Source organism: Loxodonta africana, chromosome 26, assembly GCF_030014295.1.
Source record: "Loxodonta africana isolate mLoxAfr1 chromosome 26, mLoxAfr1.hap2, whole genome shotgun sequence".
Classification (NCBI taxonomy): Eukaryota; Metazoa; Chordata; class Mammalia; order Proboscidea; family Elephantidae; genus Loxodonta; species Loxodonta africana.
Genome location: NC_087367.1, coordinates 46,074,230 through 46,092,712, shown reverse-complemented (window position 1 = coordinate 46,092,712; position 18,483 = coordinate 46,074,230). Strand labels below are relative to the sequence as shown.

Here is an 18,483-nt window from a genome sequence, read left to right as displayed (position 1 = left end):
AAGATTCACAAGTTATTCAACTTTGAATAAGGCACATTGCCTTAAATATAGCTAAATAGGTGCTTCATAGATGAAGAAAGGAAGAAATGAAGGAAAAAGGAAATCTGATCAGAAATGTCAAGGGAGGGTGGTGCTGGGCACCACTACTCAACTTTAGTTTGCATCACAGGAAGATACATGGTGTCACAGAAGTTACCTAGGGACCCAAGAAGATATCATCACGGGTAGTTGGGAGCAGTTTATGTTTGGGGAATGTGTAAGCTTTTCGTTGGCCAGGGCAAGGCCCTTGGTTTATTTTGGTGACATATTCAGGACTTAGTTCTTTAATAGCAACGAGGGTGGGATGGAGTTAAGGCCAACCTTTAATGGGGAAACTGAAGGAAAAGACAAAGAAGCCACTCCATTTAGTATCCACCCCATGAGGCTATGTGTCTGAGTCATTTCCTCAGTGTCTGTGACAGCTCTCTCCTCTGTTCTTAGAAGGAAGTAGAAACGTTTTTACTACCTTTTCATATACAAAGATTCATTTCATGCTCAGTGCTCAAGGCCCTGTGGCTACTTAAATGGCAAAAGCAGGTTTAGCATGGGGCATTTCGCTTCCCACTCCTATGAGAGACCACCCTATTCCTTTTATCAGGAATAGAAGTTAAGGATAAACCGCAATCATCGTCCAGACTTAAGCCAGGGCAGGGGTGACTATTTAAATTTATTAAAAACTCATTTATCTCTCATCCACTGTGTGGGCAGTTAGCAGGTGCACTCTATCCCCCAAATCGTGCAAGATCGAGGATCCCCAGTTTACACTTGAAGAACTTGGGGGTCAGGCTTCTTTGGCTCCGGTAGACATACTGGTAGACAGTGGAGCTGAGACAAAAATCAATCTCCTAGCTATCTAATAAAAGACCTTTTTGTAAACGGCACCTAAGTCTCCAGGCCACTGCGCCTCTCACTTTCATAATCATCATCCCGTAAAATGGAAATAGTTGCCATAGCAGAGAAATACAAAGGCGAGTGAGGCGGGAAGGACGATCTTTAACGCAACCCTTCCATTTGGCAAAGTTCAAACGACTAAAGGCCACAGCTCGCCCGGGTCAAGCCGGCGCACGTGCAGCCTACGCATGCGCCCAAACGAAACCCACCCACGCCTCCGGCTGGCCTTCTCCAGCCAAGTCACCAACCAGACCTCTCAAGAGCCCGCCCTTAAAGCTAAACCTTGGGCCAATCGGGAGGCCTGAGTCATCAGGCAGGTTATTTGTTTTGCATAGACCCTCCTCTCCGCACCGCACGTCAGGACCCCGCCCCATGTGGGGCGGGGATTGTCGCCTAAGCGCTTCGTCCCGGCACCTGATTGGCTCTTGGCCCAGCTCCTCCGCCTCCTCCCGCCGCTGCTGCTCCGCGCTCCCACCGCAGGGGGCGGAGCTAAGTACGCAGGCGCGGGCGCTGCCTCTCGCTCTCTCCTGGTGGCCCGCCCTCCCTCCTTCCCCTCCCTCCCCTCCCCGTCCCCTCTCCCCGCCTCTCCGGGCCTGCGCGCGCGCGCCTTCCTCCTGCACGCGCCGCCGCTGGCCCAGCACTGTCGCTGGAGATCCCGGCCGCGCCGCGCGCTCCTCTTCCCCTCGGGCTGTGGAGCGGGCGGGACCCCGCGCTGCTGTCGCTGCGGGAGCGGCGGGCTCGGCGCCGGCCGCGGCGCGCCAGTCCCCAGGCGGACAGTACCACCGCCCGCCAGCACGCGGGGGGAGCCGTCCGCCCCGCCGCACTCGCCTCGGCGACCCCGCGGGGCTGAGGCGTCGCCGCGCCCCGGAGCGTGAGCACAGAGCCGGCCTCGAGCTCGGAGCCCCACGGGCCGCGCCTGCCGCCGGCCCCACCCATCCGGACCGAGGAGGCCGCGGCCATGGCCGAGACGGAGGAGCGGAGCCTGGACAACTTCTTCGCTAAGAGGGACAAGAAAAAGAAGAAGGAGCGGAGCAACCGCGCGGCAAGCGCCGCGGGCGCGCCAGGAGCCGCCGGCGGGAGCAGTGGAGCCGCGGGCGCGGCAGGCGGCGGGACAGGCGCGGGGGCCCGGCCGAGCGACGGCGGGACTGCTGGCGCGGGGGCCGCGGGCCCGGGGGCCGCCACCAAGGCCGTGACGAAGGTGAGGGGCCGAGGCCGGGGCCGGGGAGGCCGGGGCCGGGGAGGCCGGGGCCGGGGAGGCCGGGACTCGGGAGGCCGGAGAGGCCGGGACCGGGGAGGCTGGGGAGGCCGGGACTCGGGCTGTGCACCGCCCACGTGCCCGCCTCCGCCCTCCGGGGACCCGGCTGGGGGCCCGAGGCCACGTGATGTGGGCTGCCCCGCGTCTCCGGCTCGTCGGTACCGGGACTCAGCGCCCTTTCACCCCAAAGATGGGCCTCGGCACCGTCGGGGAAGCTGGGTCTGAAGTGCTCAGCACCGAGTAGCACGCACCGAGTGACGTCTCTTCTCAGTAGTTGGGTGTTGTGAGTGCAGCCCGCTAGTTTGAGCTGGAGTTTCTATTTTAACAATCACATGTAGGGCATTTCTATAGACACGACGGCCTATAAGCCCCTCAAGGAAAGACTAAACAGTCTCATGGCCTCACTTATTAGAAATTGAATTGTGGCATTGCTAGTGACTTCATTTGGCTTTCTTGGTGGCTTTAAAGTAACAGCTCTCATGAGGGACCCAGGTGGCAGTAACAGTGTTGAGCTGCTGGGCACGTTGGTCCTCTAGTCTAATCGGTCTCGGGAACAAGCAAGGACTCAGGCCAGAAAAACGAGTCTCTACTTAATTCGGGTTCCGACCGCTTGACCCCCTTTCATAGTTTGATACTTGCCGTAGGTGTATGTTTATAAGTAGCTCGCATTTATTACATGGTTGTTTTACAGGATGAAGATGAGTGGAAAGAATTTGAGCAAAAAGAGGTTGATTACAGCGGCCTCCGAGTTCAGGCAATGCAAATAAGGTATGGTCTGGTTACAAACGCCTTTAAATGACCTTTAGGGTAGGTGGTGTATGTTCCTTGGAAACGCTGTGGGGCAGTTCTGCTCTGTCCTCTAGGGTCGCTAGGAGTCGGAATCGGCTCGAGGGCACTGGGTTTTAGTATATGTGTAGGAGCCCCGGTGGTGCAGTGATTAAAGCAGTCGGCTGCTAACTGTGTGTGCGGTGGTAGTGGCTCAGCCCACCAGCTGCTCTGCAGGAGATGTGGTAGTCCACTTAGTAAAGATTTAGTCTGCGAAACCCCATGAAGCAGTTCTGCTCTGTCCTGTAAGGTCACTGTCAACAGCAATGGGCTGGGTTTGGTTTGGTTTTTTTAAGTACATGTTTGGTTATTTTTTAGCCCCAAAGCGGCATTGTAACCATCTTATGCTTCAGATATGCTTGTTACGGCATTAATGGATTGTGTCTGTTCCTCTTCTGTCTGTGACAGCAGAGAAGTCATTTAACATCCCTCTATGCTCATCAGATTAGCTGCTAGTTCCAGAATCCTGTGAGAGTTTTTCCTGCTTCTAGCCCAGGTTAGGCCTTTTTGAGACAGCTAAGATTGATTTTGTCATTTAAATTTTTTCACTTTTAATATTGGTGGGATGAACTTAGTTTTTATTTTCTTCTCAAAAATAATGTGGACATTTTAAAAATCTTTTCCAATAAACAAGTTAATCTCGGTTTTGTGATTGAAGTATAGCGTACTTAAAGATAAGTACAGATATTACGGGTTCCTACAGTGCATGAAATCATGCGTTCAGCAGCCGGTCGAGAAATTGAACTGGTGCAGAGGAAGTCCCTCTCCTGCTGCTTCCGGGCACTCACTGCCTTCACCCCCAAGGGTAACCACTAGCCTGACACTGTAGTTTAGTTTTACTTGTTTTTGAAATGTATAGGAATAGAATCATATAATCTAAGCGTGTTATTTTTAAAGTTTAAGGAAACAGTAATTTTTGAAAATTTGGTTGGTTTAGAGGATTTGAAATTCAGAACATGTTTTTATCAAGTCCAATTTAGAGTAGTCAATTTTAGATTGATGTGTAAATAAATACCATATTTTGGGTTTAATAATGTAGAAAAAGATGAATATGTGATTCCATTGGTTTAAGAGGAAAAAAATTCTTTATTCTCATTTTAAAGAAATTACCTTGATAAACTGCCTCCAGTTTGAAGTTTGTAATTTGTGTACACTGCCAGCGAGCCTGTTGTACAGTGGAGGAAGTAATTTTCTTAACCAAAAACTGTCTTTTGACCTTCCTAGATGGCGTCGTTTATGTTTTTAGATAACTTATTTAGCCACAAGGAGTGCTGTTCTTGACATTTGTTGAACATTTACCTCTGGCTAATGTTATGTCTTGGTTGCTTTACATACATAATTTCAGGGGCCTAACTTTCTTTTTTAACCAAAGTGAAGCCTCCTGGTTGATCGATGGTGGGAAACATTTAGATGTGCCTTCTTGCTTGAGAAGTACAAGTGATTAGATTGGAATTTTATTTCCAACCAGTTGTGGACTCCTTTGCTTTCTCAGATACATTTGAAGAGGTTCAGTTTAGAAAAAATTATTTTTCTTTTTCCTGATGCTTGACCTGAATGCTAGCAATTGATTTTGTTAAATTAGGGATACTATTTCAACTGATCCTATGTTTTTCTATCCTTGAATATGAATTTCATATCCATATTCAGGGTGATTTTAGTCTCTACTATAACTGTTGGCAATTCCAGACATGGTGAAACATTTCTTAAATAACTTATGTTCTTCAGCTTTACCAGGGGCTTAAGTAAGTCTCAGCTAGTACGAGCATTTAAGTTCTGTTTGACCTGAAGTAGACCAGCTTTTATATTGTGTCCTTATCCTTATTTGTGGCCTCTGGTCCTTGTCCTTAAGTGGCTGTCCTAGAGGTCTTCCTTTAACCTGCTAACACTGAAAAATGTCCTTGACATCTGATCCTCAAGAAGCTGCTTTTGTGGGTCCTCAATTGCTGTGGCATCTGTATTTCCTTTGCCTTCATAAATCATTTAATAAAGGGCAATTTAACAGTTTTCAGGAAAAGCTCAAGGGTAAAAAGGCATCTGAGGTTTAATAATGACTGAAATTTCCACCTTTTATGATAAAAAAGAGCAGTGATGGTTCAGTGGTAGAATTTTCACCTTCCTTATGGGAGACCTGAGTTTGATTTCCGGGCAGCACACCTCAAACGCAGCCACTACTTTCCTGTCACTGGAGGTTTGCATGTTTCTGTGACGCTGAACAAATTTCAGCAGAGCTTTCAGACTAAGCCTAGAAAGAAAGGCCTGGTGATATACTTTAGAAAATCAGCCAGTGAAAACCCTGTGGATCACAACAGTCAGATCCCATTGTCCCTGGGGTTGCTTTGAGTTGGGGCTGATGTGATGGCAACTAACATATGCTGAATATTCTTGTAAATTTTATATTAAATATTTTTTGACAGTAAAACAATGTGGTTGGGGGATCCTCAAGGAAAGATACTTTGGTTATAGGAGTGGAGAGTAGATTGCTCACATAAATGGGATGGAGTTGATAATATTGCAAAAACATGAGCTTGGAGAGAGACAAGCTTGGATTTGCATTTTAGCTCTGCTGTTTACTGCTTGATCTTGGGCATTTCACTTTACTTTCAAACTTTAGTTTTTAGCTATAAAATTGAGACCATTCCACAGCTTTGTGAGGATTTCTTTGACTGGAATGTTTGTAAAATGCCTAGCGTATAGTAGGCACTTAACAAAAACCAAACCAAACCCAGTGCCCTCAAGACGATTCTGACTCATAGTGACCCCATAGGACAGAGTAGAACTGCCTCATAGAGTTTCCAAGGAGTGCCTGGTGGATTCGAACTGCCAGCCCTTAGGTTAGCAGCTGTAGCACTTAACTGCGCCACCAGGGTTTCCAAGTAGGCACTTAATAAGTATTAATTGCCTCTGTCAGTGGTTTATCCAGTGGATAAACCAGAATGACGTATTCTTGGGAATTTCTCTGCTATTTAGCCATAAGGCTCCTGATTTATAATTCCAGGATATGAGGAGAAAGAGTAGTGGAGGCATATAAGGTTTTGACTGAAATCAGACTGGGCTGAGTCAGTTCACTGTGGACCTACTACAAGAAAATCACACGTGCAGCTTAGCAGTGGTGTAACATACACAAATCCCTCTCTGGGTTAAACATTGCTAGAGATCTTGAACGATCGTCTTGTGTAGCTTGGTCTCACCTTTTGGGCAAAAGCCCTTAGAAGGTAAGAGAAACAGAGTTTGCTATTTTTTTTCTATCCATGAAAGACCCAACCTTGTTATCTCACTATAAGACAATGGAAAAGGAAACTTTGAAAGTTGGCTAAAGATACCTTGAAGATCTCTGCCCATAGCCTTAAATTTTTTCTCGCAGCTTTTTGTTTTAAAAAATGACAAACGTCAGAAAGGTTGTAAGAGTAGTACAATAAATACTGCTAAATAAACTGTGTACCCCGATCCATCGATTGTTTTTGCCACATTTGCTTTATTTTTTTCTCTTTTTCTGTATACTATCTGAGAGTTAACCACAGGTAAGGCATACAGTCTTTAAATTCTTGACGCTAATCTTGTAGTATGTTGGCATGCTGAGCCCTCATCAGAGGTAAGTGTGCGTTTGAATGGGGAAACTTTTTTTCAGTAGCAGCAAACATACTGTTCTAATGTCCTATCTCACACTTACCCACCAGTTCAAGATTTAAGTACCAAGAGTATTATAAGGGCATGTTTTGTGTCTAAATTAATAGATCTTACCCAAAGTCATGTTGTTATATCTGACCCACATATATTTGGGTCAGATACTGAATTTTAGTCTGTCTTCTGTGGAGATAACTCTTCGCAGCATGTTTCTTGTCCTGGCTTTGACGTTTGGAGAGTTGACATTTTCCCGAATATGTGAAGAGAAACAGGTAAGAAAACCAGGCCGTTTTTATCTCCCCATTTTACTCTTGTCACAGTGGTTGGTATAACAGGGTCAAACCAATGGAGATGCCCAGCATTCCAGCAGAAGCTCTGTCAAGTCTGGTTTTGGATTTAGCTGTTTGCCCTCTCGTGTTGGGGAGGGCAGGCTAGGGTGCATGAATTCGCATATGATGTCTCTTGAGGTAAAGAGATAAGATTGTTCTGTTCTTTATAAACATACCGCTGCTGTGGGATATGTAATTCTGATCAACCTTATGAAAGAAAGTGAATTCCTCAAACCTCAAAATAGAAAATTTCTGTCGTGTGTGTGTGTGTGTGTGTGTATACATATGTGTATATATATATATATCCTGGAGCTGTAAAGAAGATAGAATGAAAGAGGCAAAATAAAAATAGGGGCTTTGGAGTTCACTGACTTGGCTCTGCTACTTTGTAACCCTGGGGAAGGTACTCAACATTTCTGAGAATCAGTGTCTTCCTGTGTCCAGCCGACCTCCTCCCTGCCTTGGTGTTGTGAGGTTTACACTGCCTGGCATAGTAGATAGTCAGTGTTCCTTTTCTAGTGTCACCATTCTCCGCATCTCTCCAGTAGTGCCATACACACCGAAACATATTCAAGACATTATACTTTGAATTGTGATGATGAATTTACAGTAACATTGTCATGTTTTTAAAAACCTGAAATTTAGTTGGTAAGAAGATACACATTGCATTTGGGTCAGATAGTGAATTTTAGCCTGTTTTCTGTGGACATAACTGTTTGCAGTGTTTCTTATCCTGGCTTTGGCATTTGGAGAGTTGACATTTTCTTGAATATGTGAAGAGAAACAGGTAATAAAACCAAAACCAAGCCCACTGCTGTCGAGTCAGTTCTGACACAGCAACCCTGTAGGATAGAGTAGAACTACCGACCACACAGGGTTCCAAGGCTGTAAACTTCAGAAAAGAGGGTCAGATTGTTTGGTATCTATTTAGAACCCATTTGAAAAGAACATGTTTTCACATTTGTTTGTTTTCAAATGGAAACTGCTTTTTTTCCTCCAGTTATAAAGATAGCATGTGTGCTGCTTGTAAGAAAAGTCAAACAGATATTAGGAAGCATGTAATAGTGAACAGTTAAGGTGCTTACTATGTGCCAGGCACTGTTGTAGGTGCTTCGTGTCTGTTACCTCATTTAATCTTCATAATGGGCCTGCTGTCCCCATTTTACATGTTAGGAAACTGAGGCATCTCGAAGTTAAGTGTCCTACTCAAAGTGTCGTGGCTGGTAGATGGCAGAGCCTGGATTTGAACCAGGCAGTCTGGCTTTAAATATGGTCCTTAGTGCTTGCTGAATAAAGAAAATAAAAATCGTGTAGTCTAGCACCCAGAGCTACTTCTATTAACATTTTTAAAAATCATTCTAGATGTTTCAGTATTTATATTAAGTATATAGACATTGTTGTAGTAACTTTTATTGGTTTATATGACAAATATTACATGTCAGTATAGGTCTAACACGTTTTAAGTGGCTGCATAGAATTCTATTATGTGTTAACGAAAAGGAAGACTGAGGAGTGGCGTGGCCATATTCTTTATCCATTTCTATCTTCAGACAAACTATAGTTTGAAGAAAAAACTTGATATAAAATGCAGATTGAAGATAAGCTCACTCCCCCTCCCCTTTCACATTGTTACGCATAGGTGTCTAAATTTTGAATCATCTCTCGGTGGGCAGTTCATATGATGTTGCCATTATTTTTGAAGGTTTCTTCAGATTGTCTTTAAAGGAGACTGTAAGCTATTCAAGAAATTTGTGCTTTATACTCAGGGCATGTATTATAATAGAAATGGAGAAAGCACCCTTAGATGTCACCCAGTTAATCCTTTTTCAGAAGCCAAGAAAGGCTGTGTTGTTCCCATCCATCTGTATATGGATAGTGGCATGATTGTGAACCAGACAGCAAAAGGAGATAGTGTTGGAAGACCAGGGATAGAGCTTTGGGAGCAGTCCTGGTTTTTTTACTTGAGGAAAGAAAGCCAGCATGGTGAACGAGATTGAGAAGAGATAGCGGAAAACCCACAATTGTCATGGAAAATAATTCACTGGAAATGTTGGCAGTGTATGCTGGTGCACTGGCAAGGTCAAAGAGCTGCAGAAAGGAAGTTTGATAGGGCACTTTGCTGAATATCTGCTGTCAAGTCAGCAGTAGAAACAAGGTATATGTACTTGATAATTTAGAACATTCATGTTTAGGTAAAATAGTAATAAATAATCTAGCAAAAGGAAAAATAATCAAAGAAGTCTTGGAGAAATTTGATTCAAGTCAAGTCAAGAGTAAATAAATAAAAACTGGCATTAAAGAAACACTGCAGGTAGTCTCAGGAGGATGTATCAGCACTGAGAATATCTTTGTTGAGCCAAAGATAATTTTTCCATACTCTTCTTTTTTTAATGGGTAAAAAATTTATGTCTTCTCATGGGGGGCTAGTTCCATACATTCCCTTTGTCAGACGGGAGGACTGGCGATAATAACATCTACAGCGCTGATGGCAGTCACTCAGCTCTGTTTTCTTCTGCTAGAATGTGAATTAATTATAATTTTGAGGGCATTTCCTCAGATTCTAATGTAGCATGTACTGAAGGATTAGCGAATAAAACCACAAGTTTCAGAAGCTTCATTTGATCACTAATTGATCACTAAAATAGACTTACCATAAGTACGTATTTGTATTCTTGGGTCGTAGAAAACTCTAGTAATTTTACCCTTAAGCCTTCAAATTGCCTTCTTCTGTGCATTTCAGGTTAAATCAACTTACCTTCTCTCCTTCAGTCACTTGAGCCAGTTGCTGGAGTCCTGCTCCTACTTGGGGCTGGTATAGATAATCAGGCAGATTGTCTTAAACAAACATGCCGGTGTGTTAATTTTTTGTAAATATTTTTGAGTGTATGAGGCGGTTCACCATTGAGGGAGATTACAGAAAGGGAAAATCAGGTGAAATGGTTTTCTAAGCAACGAAACTTTTTTTCATGTGGAGTCAAGTGGAAGTCCCAGCGTCCAAGAGGTAAAATCCCCTCTCTGTAAAGCAGGTGAGGCATTTGGACTTGGAAAAGGTCAAGTGACTTCTGCAGAGTCACACAGATAAGCATTGACAGAACTGGAATCCGGACTGTTTTCCTGATGATTCTTTAATTGAATTTTGTTTTTTTTCCTTTTCCAATAGTGAAAAGGAAGAAGAAGATAATGAAAAGAGAGAAGATCCAGGTGATAACTGGGAAGAAGGTGGAGGAGGTGGTGGTAGTGGTGTGGAAAAGTCTTCAGGTCCCTGGAATAGAACAGCTCCAGTACAAGCACCTCCTGCCGCAGTAATTGGTAATCTGCGTACTTCAGTCTCAGAAAGACATGGAATTTTGCGTAATTTTATGTATAGTCAGGTTTCAACTACATGGCTGCTCGTGGTGGGGTGAGGGTGGGATGAGGCTTCATTCTATTACTGAGTGGAGAGAGATTGGTATATGTCTCTAAAGACTTTCAGATCCAACATACAAGGAATTTGGAAGTTAAGGCTGAAATTTATGTGTAGATAAACTGACTTGCCAAATTTAAATATTTAAGCTCCCCCCCGCCCAATTTCTTAAATATTAACTCCTGACTAATGGTGAAAAAAGATAAAGAAAAGATTTTCATTTACTAGAATCCAAGATAAGCTTCATTTTTAGTAAATATTACCAAAGGTCCAGTTTTACTCTAAAAGTCTAAAAGTCAGGGAGAGCATTGCGTAGAGCTTTTGTCATGGTAAAATATTTTTGACAGCCAGCTGACAGCCCCTCCTGTTTCCCCTGTGTGTTTGTTTTTTTTCCCCCCCTCCCCACTTCATTCTCCTGTCTTAGACATGTAAATTCTCAGCAGGGCTGGCTGAAAGGAGGTGAAAATTGATTCAACTGAGGGGAGGAAGTTGAGATATTACAATGGTTGTTGGCTATTCAAAGGGCCCAAGTATATAAACAGATATACAGCATTATCTGTGGTACTAGAATTTCTGGGAGAGAGGGTGGCGATGAGGAAGAAAATGATAACTGAAAAAGCTCTGTAGGTGGGCTGTGATGAGAAATGTTTGAGAAACATTGCTTTAAAGTAATACATGCTCATTACTTTATGCAGAACAGTATAAAGATTAACAAATCATCCCAAATCTTAATATCCAGAGATCGCCAATAACATTTATATGTTAACATTTTTGCATCCTTTCTAGCCTTTTTTTATATTACAAACCCAGTGCCGTCGAGTCAATTCTGTCTCATAGCACCCCTGTAGGACAGAGTAGAACTTCCCCATAGAGTTTCCAAGGAGTGCCTGGTAGATTCGAACTGCCGACCCTTTGGTTAGTAGCCGTAGCACTTAACCACTACACCACCAGGGTTTCCTTTTTTTTAATGTTCTATATATATATATCCCCCCCCCCCATTGTTTTATTTATTTTTTACTGCATTGTCTATCAGTTGTCATAAATGACCTCTGCATTGTTAAATCCAGCATTCAAGTCTCAGTCCCCCTCTTGTTTGGCCCATAAACAGCGTTTGACACGGCTGATCACACCTTTGAAGCACGTTCTTCCCTTGGTTTCCAGAACACCACATGTTCCTACCATTGATCATTTCTCAGTCTTTATTGCTGGTACTTCTTTTTTACCTTCAAGTGCTAGTCTGCAGTCCACTGCCAGGCATGTAGAAAGCCAGGAGCAAGGGCTCAATCCTTACTTCTCTTTTCTGTCTACCCTCTCTCCATCTATAGTCCCATTTATATGCCAGTGACTCTCAAATTTTCAACTTCAACTCAGGTGTCTCTTGAACTCCAGAAATGTATGTGTTCACTGCCTACCCAGCATCTCAGATTCAGTATGTTCAAAACTGAACACATCCTCACCCCCTCACGTACCTGCTCCACCCTCAGCCTTTCTCATTTCAGTGGTATCCTTGCCGTCTCCCAGGATACAAACTTTGGAGTTATCTTTAACTTCTTTTGTTTCATACCTAAATATAGCCTGTCAATAAATTTATTTGGCTCTACTTTCAAAATAAATTCAGGCTACCTGTGGTTAGTTCTTACCAGCTCCACTGCTACTACCCTGATTTGAACTACCATATTTTTTTATATGGATTACTGAGGTAGCCTCTTTCCTGGACTCTCTTCTTCTACCCTTGTTCTCTCCTTCCTTCCTCTGCACTCTGTTTTCTGCCCAGCAGCCACAGTGGGGATCCTTTTAAAATAGAAGTCAGAGAGTGTCACTTCACATGGCTTCCCTTTTCCTTTAGAGTAGAAGCTAAAAATTCTCAATGACTTACAAGGCCTTATACAATCTACTTTGTGATCCTGCAGCCCCCTTTCTGACTTTATGCCCTGTTGTTAATCTGATCTTTTAATATACCAGATAAACTCTGTTTCTTGAATATACCAGATAAACTAGCTACTGCAGGTCTGTTGTGCTTATGCTTTCAGCCTGCAGTTCTGTTTCCTCTGTATCAGAGGTCTGTAAACTTTTTCCGTAAAGGCCATTGCATTTTCTGTTGCAGCTACTCAGCTCTGGTGTTGTAGCATACAAGTAGCCGTAGACAGTGTGTACACAAACGAGCATAGCTGTCTTTCAGTAAACACAGCCCACGGATGGTGGGCCATATTTGGCTTGTGGACCATGGTTTGCCGACTCTAGTCTTACGTGTTTGTCCCCTTATTTCTTTCGGGTCTTTGCTCAATTTTTGTACCTCATCAGTGAAACCCTCCCCATGTGCCATACTTAAAATCATGACCCTTTCCATTACTACCCTATCCATCCTGCACTCCAAGTACACACTTCCCTCGCCGTACTATTTGATATAGCCCTTGGCTGTTTTTACTTACTTTGTTTCCAGCCTCTAGAATAGTGCTGTCTGATAGAAGTTTCTGCAATGATGGAATATGCTGTCTAGGACATGGCTGTTGAGCACTTACAGTATGGCTAGTGTGACTGAGGAACTGAATGTTTTAAATTATAGTCAATTTAAATGGTCATGTGTAGCTAGTGGCGACTGTTTTGGACAGCACGGCTCTAGGATATCAGATTCACGAAGGCAGGGGTTTCGTATTGTTCTAACAGTTGTATCCCCAGTGTGTAGCCTAGAGAACAGTATCTAACACACGGTAGACACTTGATGACTCTTTGGTAAATAATGTTAAAAGCTTTCCCGAATATAATTAAAAACTCTACAAAATAATAAACCTTTATACTGCTATATATGGTAGTGTAATGGCTAAGTACAAAAACCTACCAGCAGCTCCGTGGGAGAAGGGACCTGACAATCTGCTCCCGTAAGGATTGCAGCCTAGGAAACCCTATGGGACAGTTCTCTTCTGTCCTATAGGGTCACTATGAGTCAGAATCAACCGGACGGCACACAGCAACATATTGTTATTAAAATGGCTGCATTGTATTTTAGCTAATAAATGCTGGTGTCAATGCTTATTTGAAATGAAATGAAGTTTTTGATAAGTAAAGTGGAAAACATGTATAAAGCACAGTTTGAACCCATTTTGAGATATGTAGGAAAAAGCTGGAAGGCTGTGTCCCTAAAATGTTAACCACGGTAGAGAACTTTGGGCTGCTTAGCTACCTTTTTTTTTCTTGTTTTACCAGAAAACAGAAAGAACCATAAAATTAATTGATGATGTAGAAGACAGTGCAATCATGAAGGCTATCGTTTATTTCTTATTAGTCACCTTTGGAACTTTTGGAAATCCTGGTAGCATAGTGGTTAAGAGTTACGGCTGCTTACCAAAAGGTCAGCAGTTCGAATCCACCAGGTGCTCCTTGGAAACCATATGGGGCGGTTCTGCTCTGTCCTATAGGGGTGCTATGAGTTGGAATCGACTCAACAGCAGTGGGTTTGGTTTGTTTTTTTTTTTTTTTTGGGAACTTCTAATAACTACACAGGCATTTTATTAAAAAAGAGCTGCAGAAAATTCATCACATATACCATCTTACCTATTCTGCCAACCAGATAAATAAGTGGTTGTCTTTATTTATGATGTGTAAACTGAGGACAAAAGCGGTCGTATTCTGAAGGAAGTCCCGGATGAGGCCTATCTCCCAGGTCCAGCAAATTCTTTTCCTACTCCCTCTTCACTACCCAGTAACTTGGCTTATCGAACTCACTCACATATATAATTAAAACTGCACACGGAAGAGGAGTTAGAACACTACCCTAGAAAAAGAGAATATTCTCACGTTGAGGCGTTTCCTCAGATAACTTTCCCCATTTTCTGACCCAGAGACCTTTTTATGTCAGGTGTTGGAGTTTTTAGTTTGTTTTTTCTGTAATTGCTAAATGATTGAGAATGCAGGAGTAACTTATTAAAATGCCAAGTATTTGAATAGTTTCTCTAAACTGTTACAAACTATTAGTTACAGAAACCCCAGAACTGGCGATGACTAGCGGTGTGTATAGGCCTCCTGGGGCCAGGTTAACCACAACAAGGAAAACCCCACAAGGACCACCAGAAATATACAGTGATACACAGTTTCCTTCCCTGCAGTCCACTGCTAAGCATGTAGAAAGCCGGAGGTAAGTATTGTAATTATTGCATTTTGTTTTGGAGTCCTGTATTCCCCTTGGCCAGGGAGTGAGGTGTAGGGGCTGTGAAAACCCATCTGAGGGGAATTATTCCTTACTGGTAAAGCAGAGGGAACAGCTGACAGGCAACTGAGAACTAGGATGGGACTTCGGATATGCCCTGGAAGAGCCTGTCTGTAAAACAGCTTCTCTTATCTCTGGTTTATATTACATTGTAGCTATGAAAATTCATTTAAGATTACTTACAAATATACTATTGTGGGTTTCTGTTTTCTGTAATATGGAAAGCCTGGAAATGTAAGAGCAGTATTATTATATTCCCAGTTAATGTGAATAAATAAGACGTTGGCATTTATAAATCTAATGTTAAAATAATCTTATTTCAGCAGGTACATAAAATGAATGCTACCTGGAGTTAAATGACCACACATGGCACATCCACATCTTATTTAGGGACATGATTTTTTAAAAAGTAAATAAAATGGGAAGAAATGTAAATGACATCAGATGGAAATATTGTTTCTTTGGGTGGCTTTAAAAGTAACTCCCAGTCTGAGAGCACAGCTGGTTTGAATTTAAACCTCCGCTTGGACTTGCTCCTCTGCTCCATCCTACAGATGCTTAAGGGGCCTCAGTGAGAGGGAGTGACTCACCACTCATCTTTCTTTACCTGATCTGATCTCATCCACTCCCACAAAATAGAAGTGAGGAGAAATCATTGGATAATGAGTAGAACTTCATTTGAAAGAGAAAATTGTTACTCTTTATGCATAAGAAAGAGAGGTGGACAGATTGTCTATTGTTTACTAAAAGTGAAAGTCAGTCTTGGAAGGAATCACCATGTCATTAGCTTTGTAATTTTGCAGTTGTCCTCGAGTTGGTCTCGAAGTAGGTTTGCAGTTAAGATTATTCAATAGACGTGCCCTTGGAAAAAACAGGACCTTAAAGCTTCATACGGTATTCTGTTTTATGTTCAATTGAAGCCTTAAAAAGTGGTTTTATAAGGATTTTATATACCAGCTCTCCCCTCTTTCTCTCCTCCAAGATTCTTCTAAGGGGTGGCTTTTTTTTCCCCCTTCTTCAAAGAAGAATATTTTCGAAACAACCTAATGAAGAAGAAATATTTACTGATTACATTTCTTTTCCCTTAGGGATAAAGAAATGGAGAAGAGCTTTGAAGTAGTAAGACACAAAAATAGAGGTAGGGATGAGGTTTCAAAACACCAGGCCCTTAAACTTCAGCTAGACAACCAGTATGCCGTGCTTGAAAACCAGAAAGGCAGCCACACACAGTACAATTAAGGAATGGTCTTTGCTAACTCTCCCAAGGTAACTAGATTACAGCTCACCACCACGAACAGCCGTTCATCATCTGATCTCTGCTGGATCTACAGCAACGATGCAGCCCACTCGATATAAATGATCAGCCCTGTTGCACTATGGAAGTTTAAAGTGTCACAACTGCTCTTTATGTATATTGGATTTAGCGAAAATTTTCATTGTTATATAAATGTGTGAACTAGATTCAGCAGTGTTCTTTCATGATTACTCTGCAAATACAAAAACCAAAAACTGCAGCCAGTGGTCATTTCAAAATCTTTTTATGTTCAGATACTGAGCCTTCGTAAGGGTTGACTACCTCAGATTTGCCGCATTCATTGTGGACTTCATGTGGATCACAACTTCTGGATAAGAAGGTTACAGCTATTAAGTGTCTGTGAAACTTGAAACCAGCTCTCCTGGATTCCTATCAGAAATCCTGCCGAAAGTCAGCCATCTGGGTTCTGATCTGCTGTAAAAGACGAAGATTTAAGTGACCTTAATTAACCTGTCCTGTGCCCCACCCTTAAGGGATACTTTCTGTAATAGGCTGTGGCTATATTAGACTTCCGGGAACATGCCACTCACAAAAGAACTGATGTCTTCAGATAATCTGTAGGGCTGTGATTTATAATTTAAACCTTAAAGGTGTATTCTGAGGTAACCACAAATTAAATTAAACCAAGCTTGATTCTACGAAGTGGGGAAGGGGATGGGGAGGGAATAATCTTGTTTCTTTTAGTAATTTTTTATTTGGGTAGTGCTTTTTCTATGTTCTACACATTGGGCCTTTTTTTTTTTTTTGCTTTGACTTGGGATACGTTTTTTGATTGCATATTGTTTGTTTAAGCAACCCGAGATACACATTAGGATTGTGAGGTGTTTCATGAATTTGCCCAACCCCTAGAGTGGAACCAAAAAGCCTTTGATAAAAAGGACAGTGGATGCTGGGAGGCTCTAGTTCATGTGCTGCTAAAGCCTTTAGTTGGGTCTAAATTGTATAGTAAATGGCAGGCTAAAGGATTCACTTACCTGTCCTTATGAATTCGAAGCAATGTGAGCAGAACTTTGCCGAAAACCTATTGAAGTTTCATGAATCTTGTATGATCTTTTACAAAAATTCCAGCTATCATATTTGTACCCAACTTTTTAAGGTTCTGGACAGTCTATAGATGCAGTGATTGTCCCAGCTAGCACTATTATCAGCCTTTTGGTGTGTCTTTATGTTGCCCATTTGGGGAGTCAGAGGCAAAAGACAGGTGATGTAGCACTTCTTTTTTTAATAATTACAGCTTCAACTGTCCAGGAATTTTTAGTCCTTAAAAGGGACTTGAGGAAGCTACCCAGAGTTACTGAGAAGTTTCTTCCATCTAACAAGTTATTCTGGTAATTTTCTACTTTTGTCGTTTTGGATCAATAGAGATATTTCCAAGTGGTTTGTGACCACTGGATGCAGAGTCTGGGTTTCTCTATAATAAATCCCTTTGCCAAATGCAGGAGTTGCAGACTTGATACCAGCAAGGGTGAAGCAAATGGGTGAGTAAAACCATCCTGCTAGGGGAGCATTTTCCTCTAGGAGTTCAGTCTTGAGGAAAGTGTCAGGGCTTTGAGCCGGTTCTGCCCAGTTCAGTCCAGTTCAGTCATGGCTGAGGAAGTGTCACTGGAACAGGCTCGAGTTTTTAAAGTTACAATGAACCAGAAAGATAGCTGGAATGGGAAAAATTACAGGTCAAAGCCCTGCTAGAAACTTAATCCCGCTATTAGAGAACAAGGGCAGCATACGCATTGCATAGCAACCACATCTCTTGCCCTCAGATTTTGAGCACAGTTGAAGTACCGGTGGCCCACTCAGAAGGTGGCAGCTGACCACACCACTTTGATGTATGTCACTCCCCTCTCCTGAGTCTCCTGTTTCAGGGCTTTGACCTGTAATTTTTTGCGTTTTGGTTACCATACCAAATCTGCCAAATGGTAAAACTTTGGGTCTGTTCCTGTTCTGCTTCCTCAGCCATGACTTAGTGGTTTGAACCAATTCAAAGCCCTGGTGTCAGTGCAGGAATTGGACTCTTCGGAGGGTTACAGTATCTCCTGACAGGACCTGCCAGCCACTTCTGGGCGATAATGTTGGCATTATTTGAGATGGCAGACAGGATACCTGCTTTCTGATGTATTTGGGTGAGTAGCTGAGCCAAGGGGAGGTTGGATGATTCGAAGAGAAGTAAGGAATTCTTGGTTCAACGGAAGACTTCATTTGGGAACCAAAAACTTTTAATAAATAATCTCTTGGACATTGAGCCACCAATTTTCCTGGAAAGGTATGCACCTTTTCCAGCAAAATCTTATTGGGGGTTATGTTATTGAGAAATGAACTGAGATAAATACTTAGACGTGTTATTTAATGGCATACTTTACTAGAAATCAGAAGACCTGCAGCAGATTTAAAACTCCAACTCGTTACCACTTTTTAAAAGATTGTGAAATTAATCAAAAATGCACATGAATCAAGTTTTATATACTGTCTGATGGGTAGATGAGGCTGTTCATTGTACCATTTCTTCGGATTCTCAGGCATGGTTTTGGCAATGCAAGAACTCTGTAACAGTAACAAATTCAATAAAAAGTAAATATATGATTTTGGAGTGTAATAGTTTTTTTTCCTAAA

At 42.6% G+C, this 18,483-nt stretch overlaps 1 protein-coding gene across 7 annotated transcripts; it reads left to right on the top strand.

The window, feature by feature from the left end:
- Positions 1–1,788: 1,788 nt before the first annotated feature.
- On the top strand, positions 1,789–18,453 carry CDV3 (CDV3 homolog). Of its 7 annotated transcripts, none has more exons than XM_023538841.2 (5): positions 1,789–2,128; positions 2,877–2,953; positions 10,121–10,269; positions 14,333–14,492; positions 15,831–18,453. In XM_023538841.2, the coding sequence occupies exons 1-5, from the start codon at positions 1,889–1,891 to the stop codon at positions 15,832–15,834; spliced, it is 630 nt and encodes a 209-aa protein (XP_023394609.1). In that variant the 5' UTR covers positions 1,789–1,888; the 3' UTR covers positions 15,835–18,453. The 7 variants fall into 7 exon arrangements, with proteins under 7 accessions (XP_023394609.1, XP_010597813.1, XP_064133369.1 ...); XM_010599511.3 differs by having other exon boundaries at positions 15,653–18,453; XM_064277299.1 differs by lacking the exon at positions 15,831–18,453 and adding an exon at positions 15,547–15,770.
- Positions 18,454–18,483: the final 30 nt, after the last annotated feature.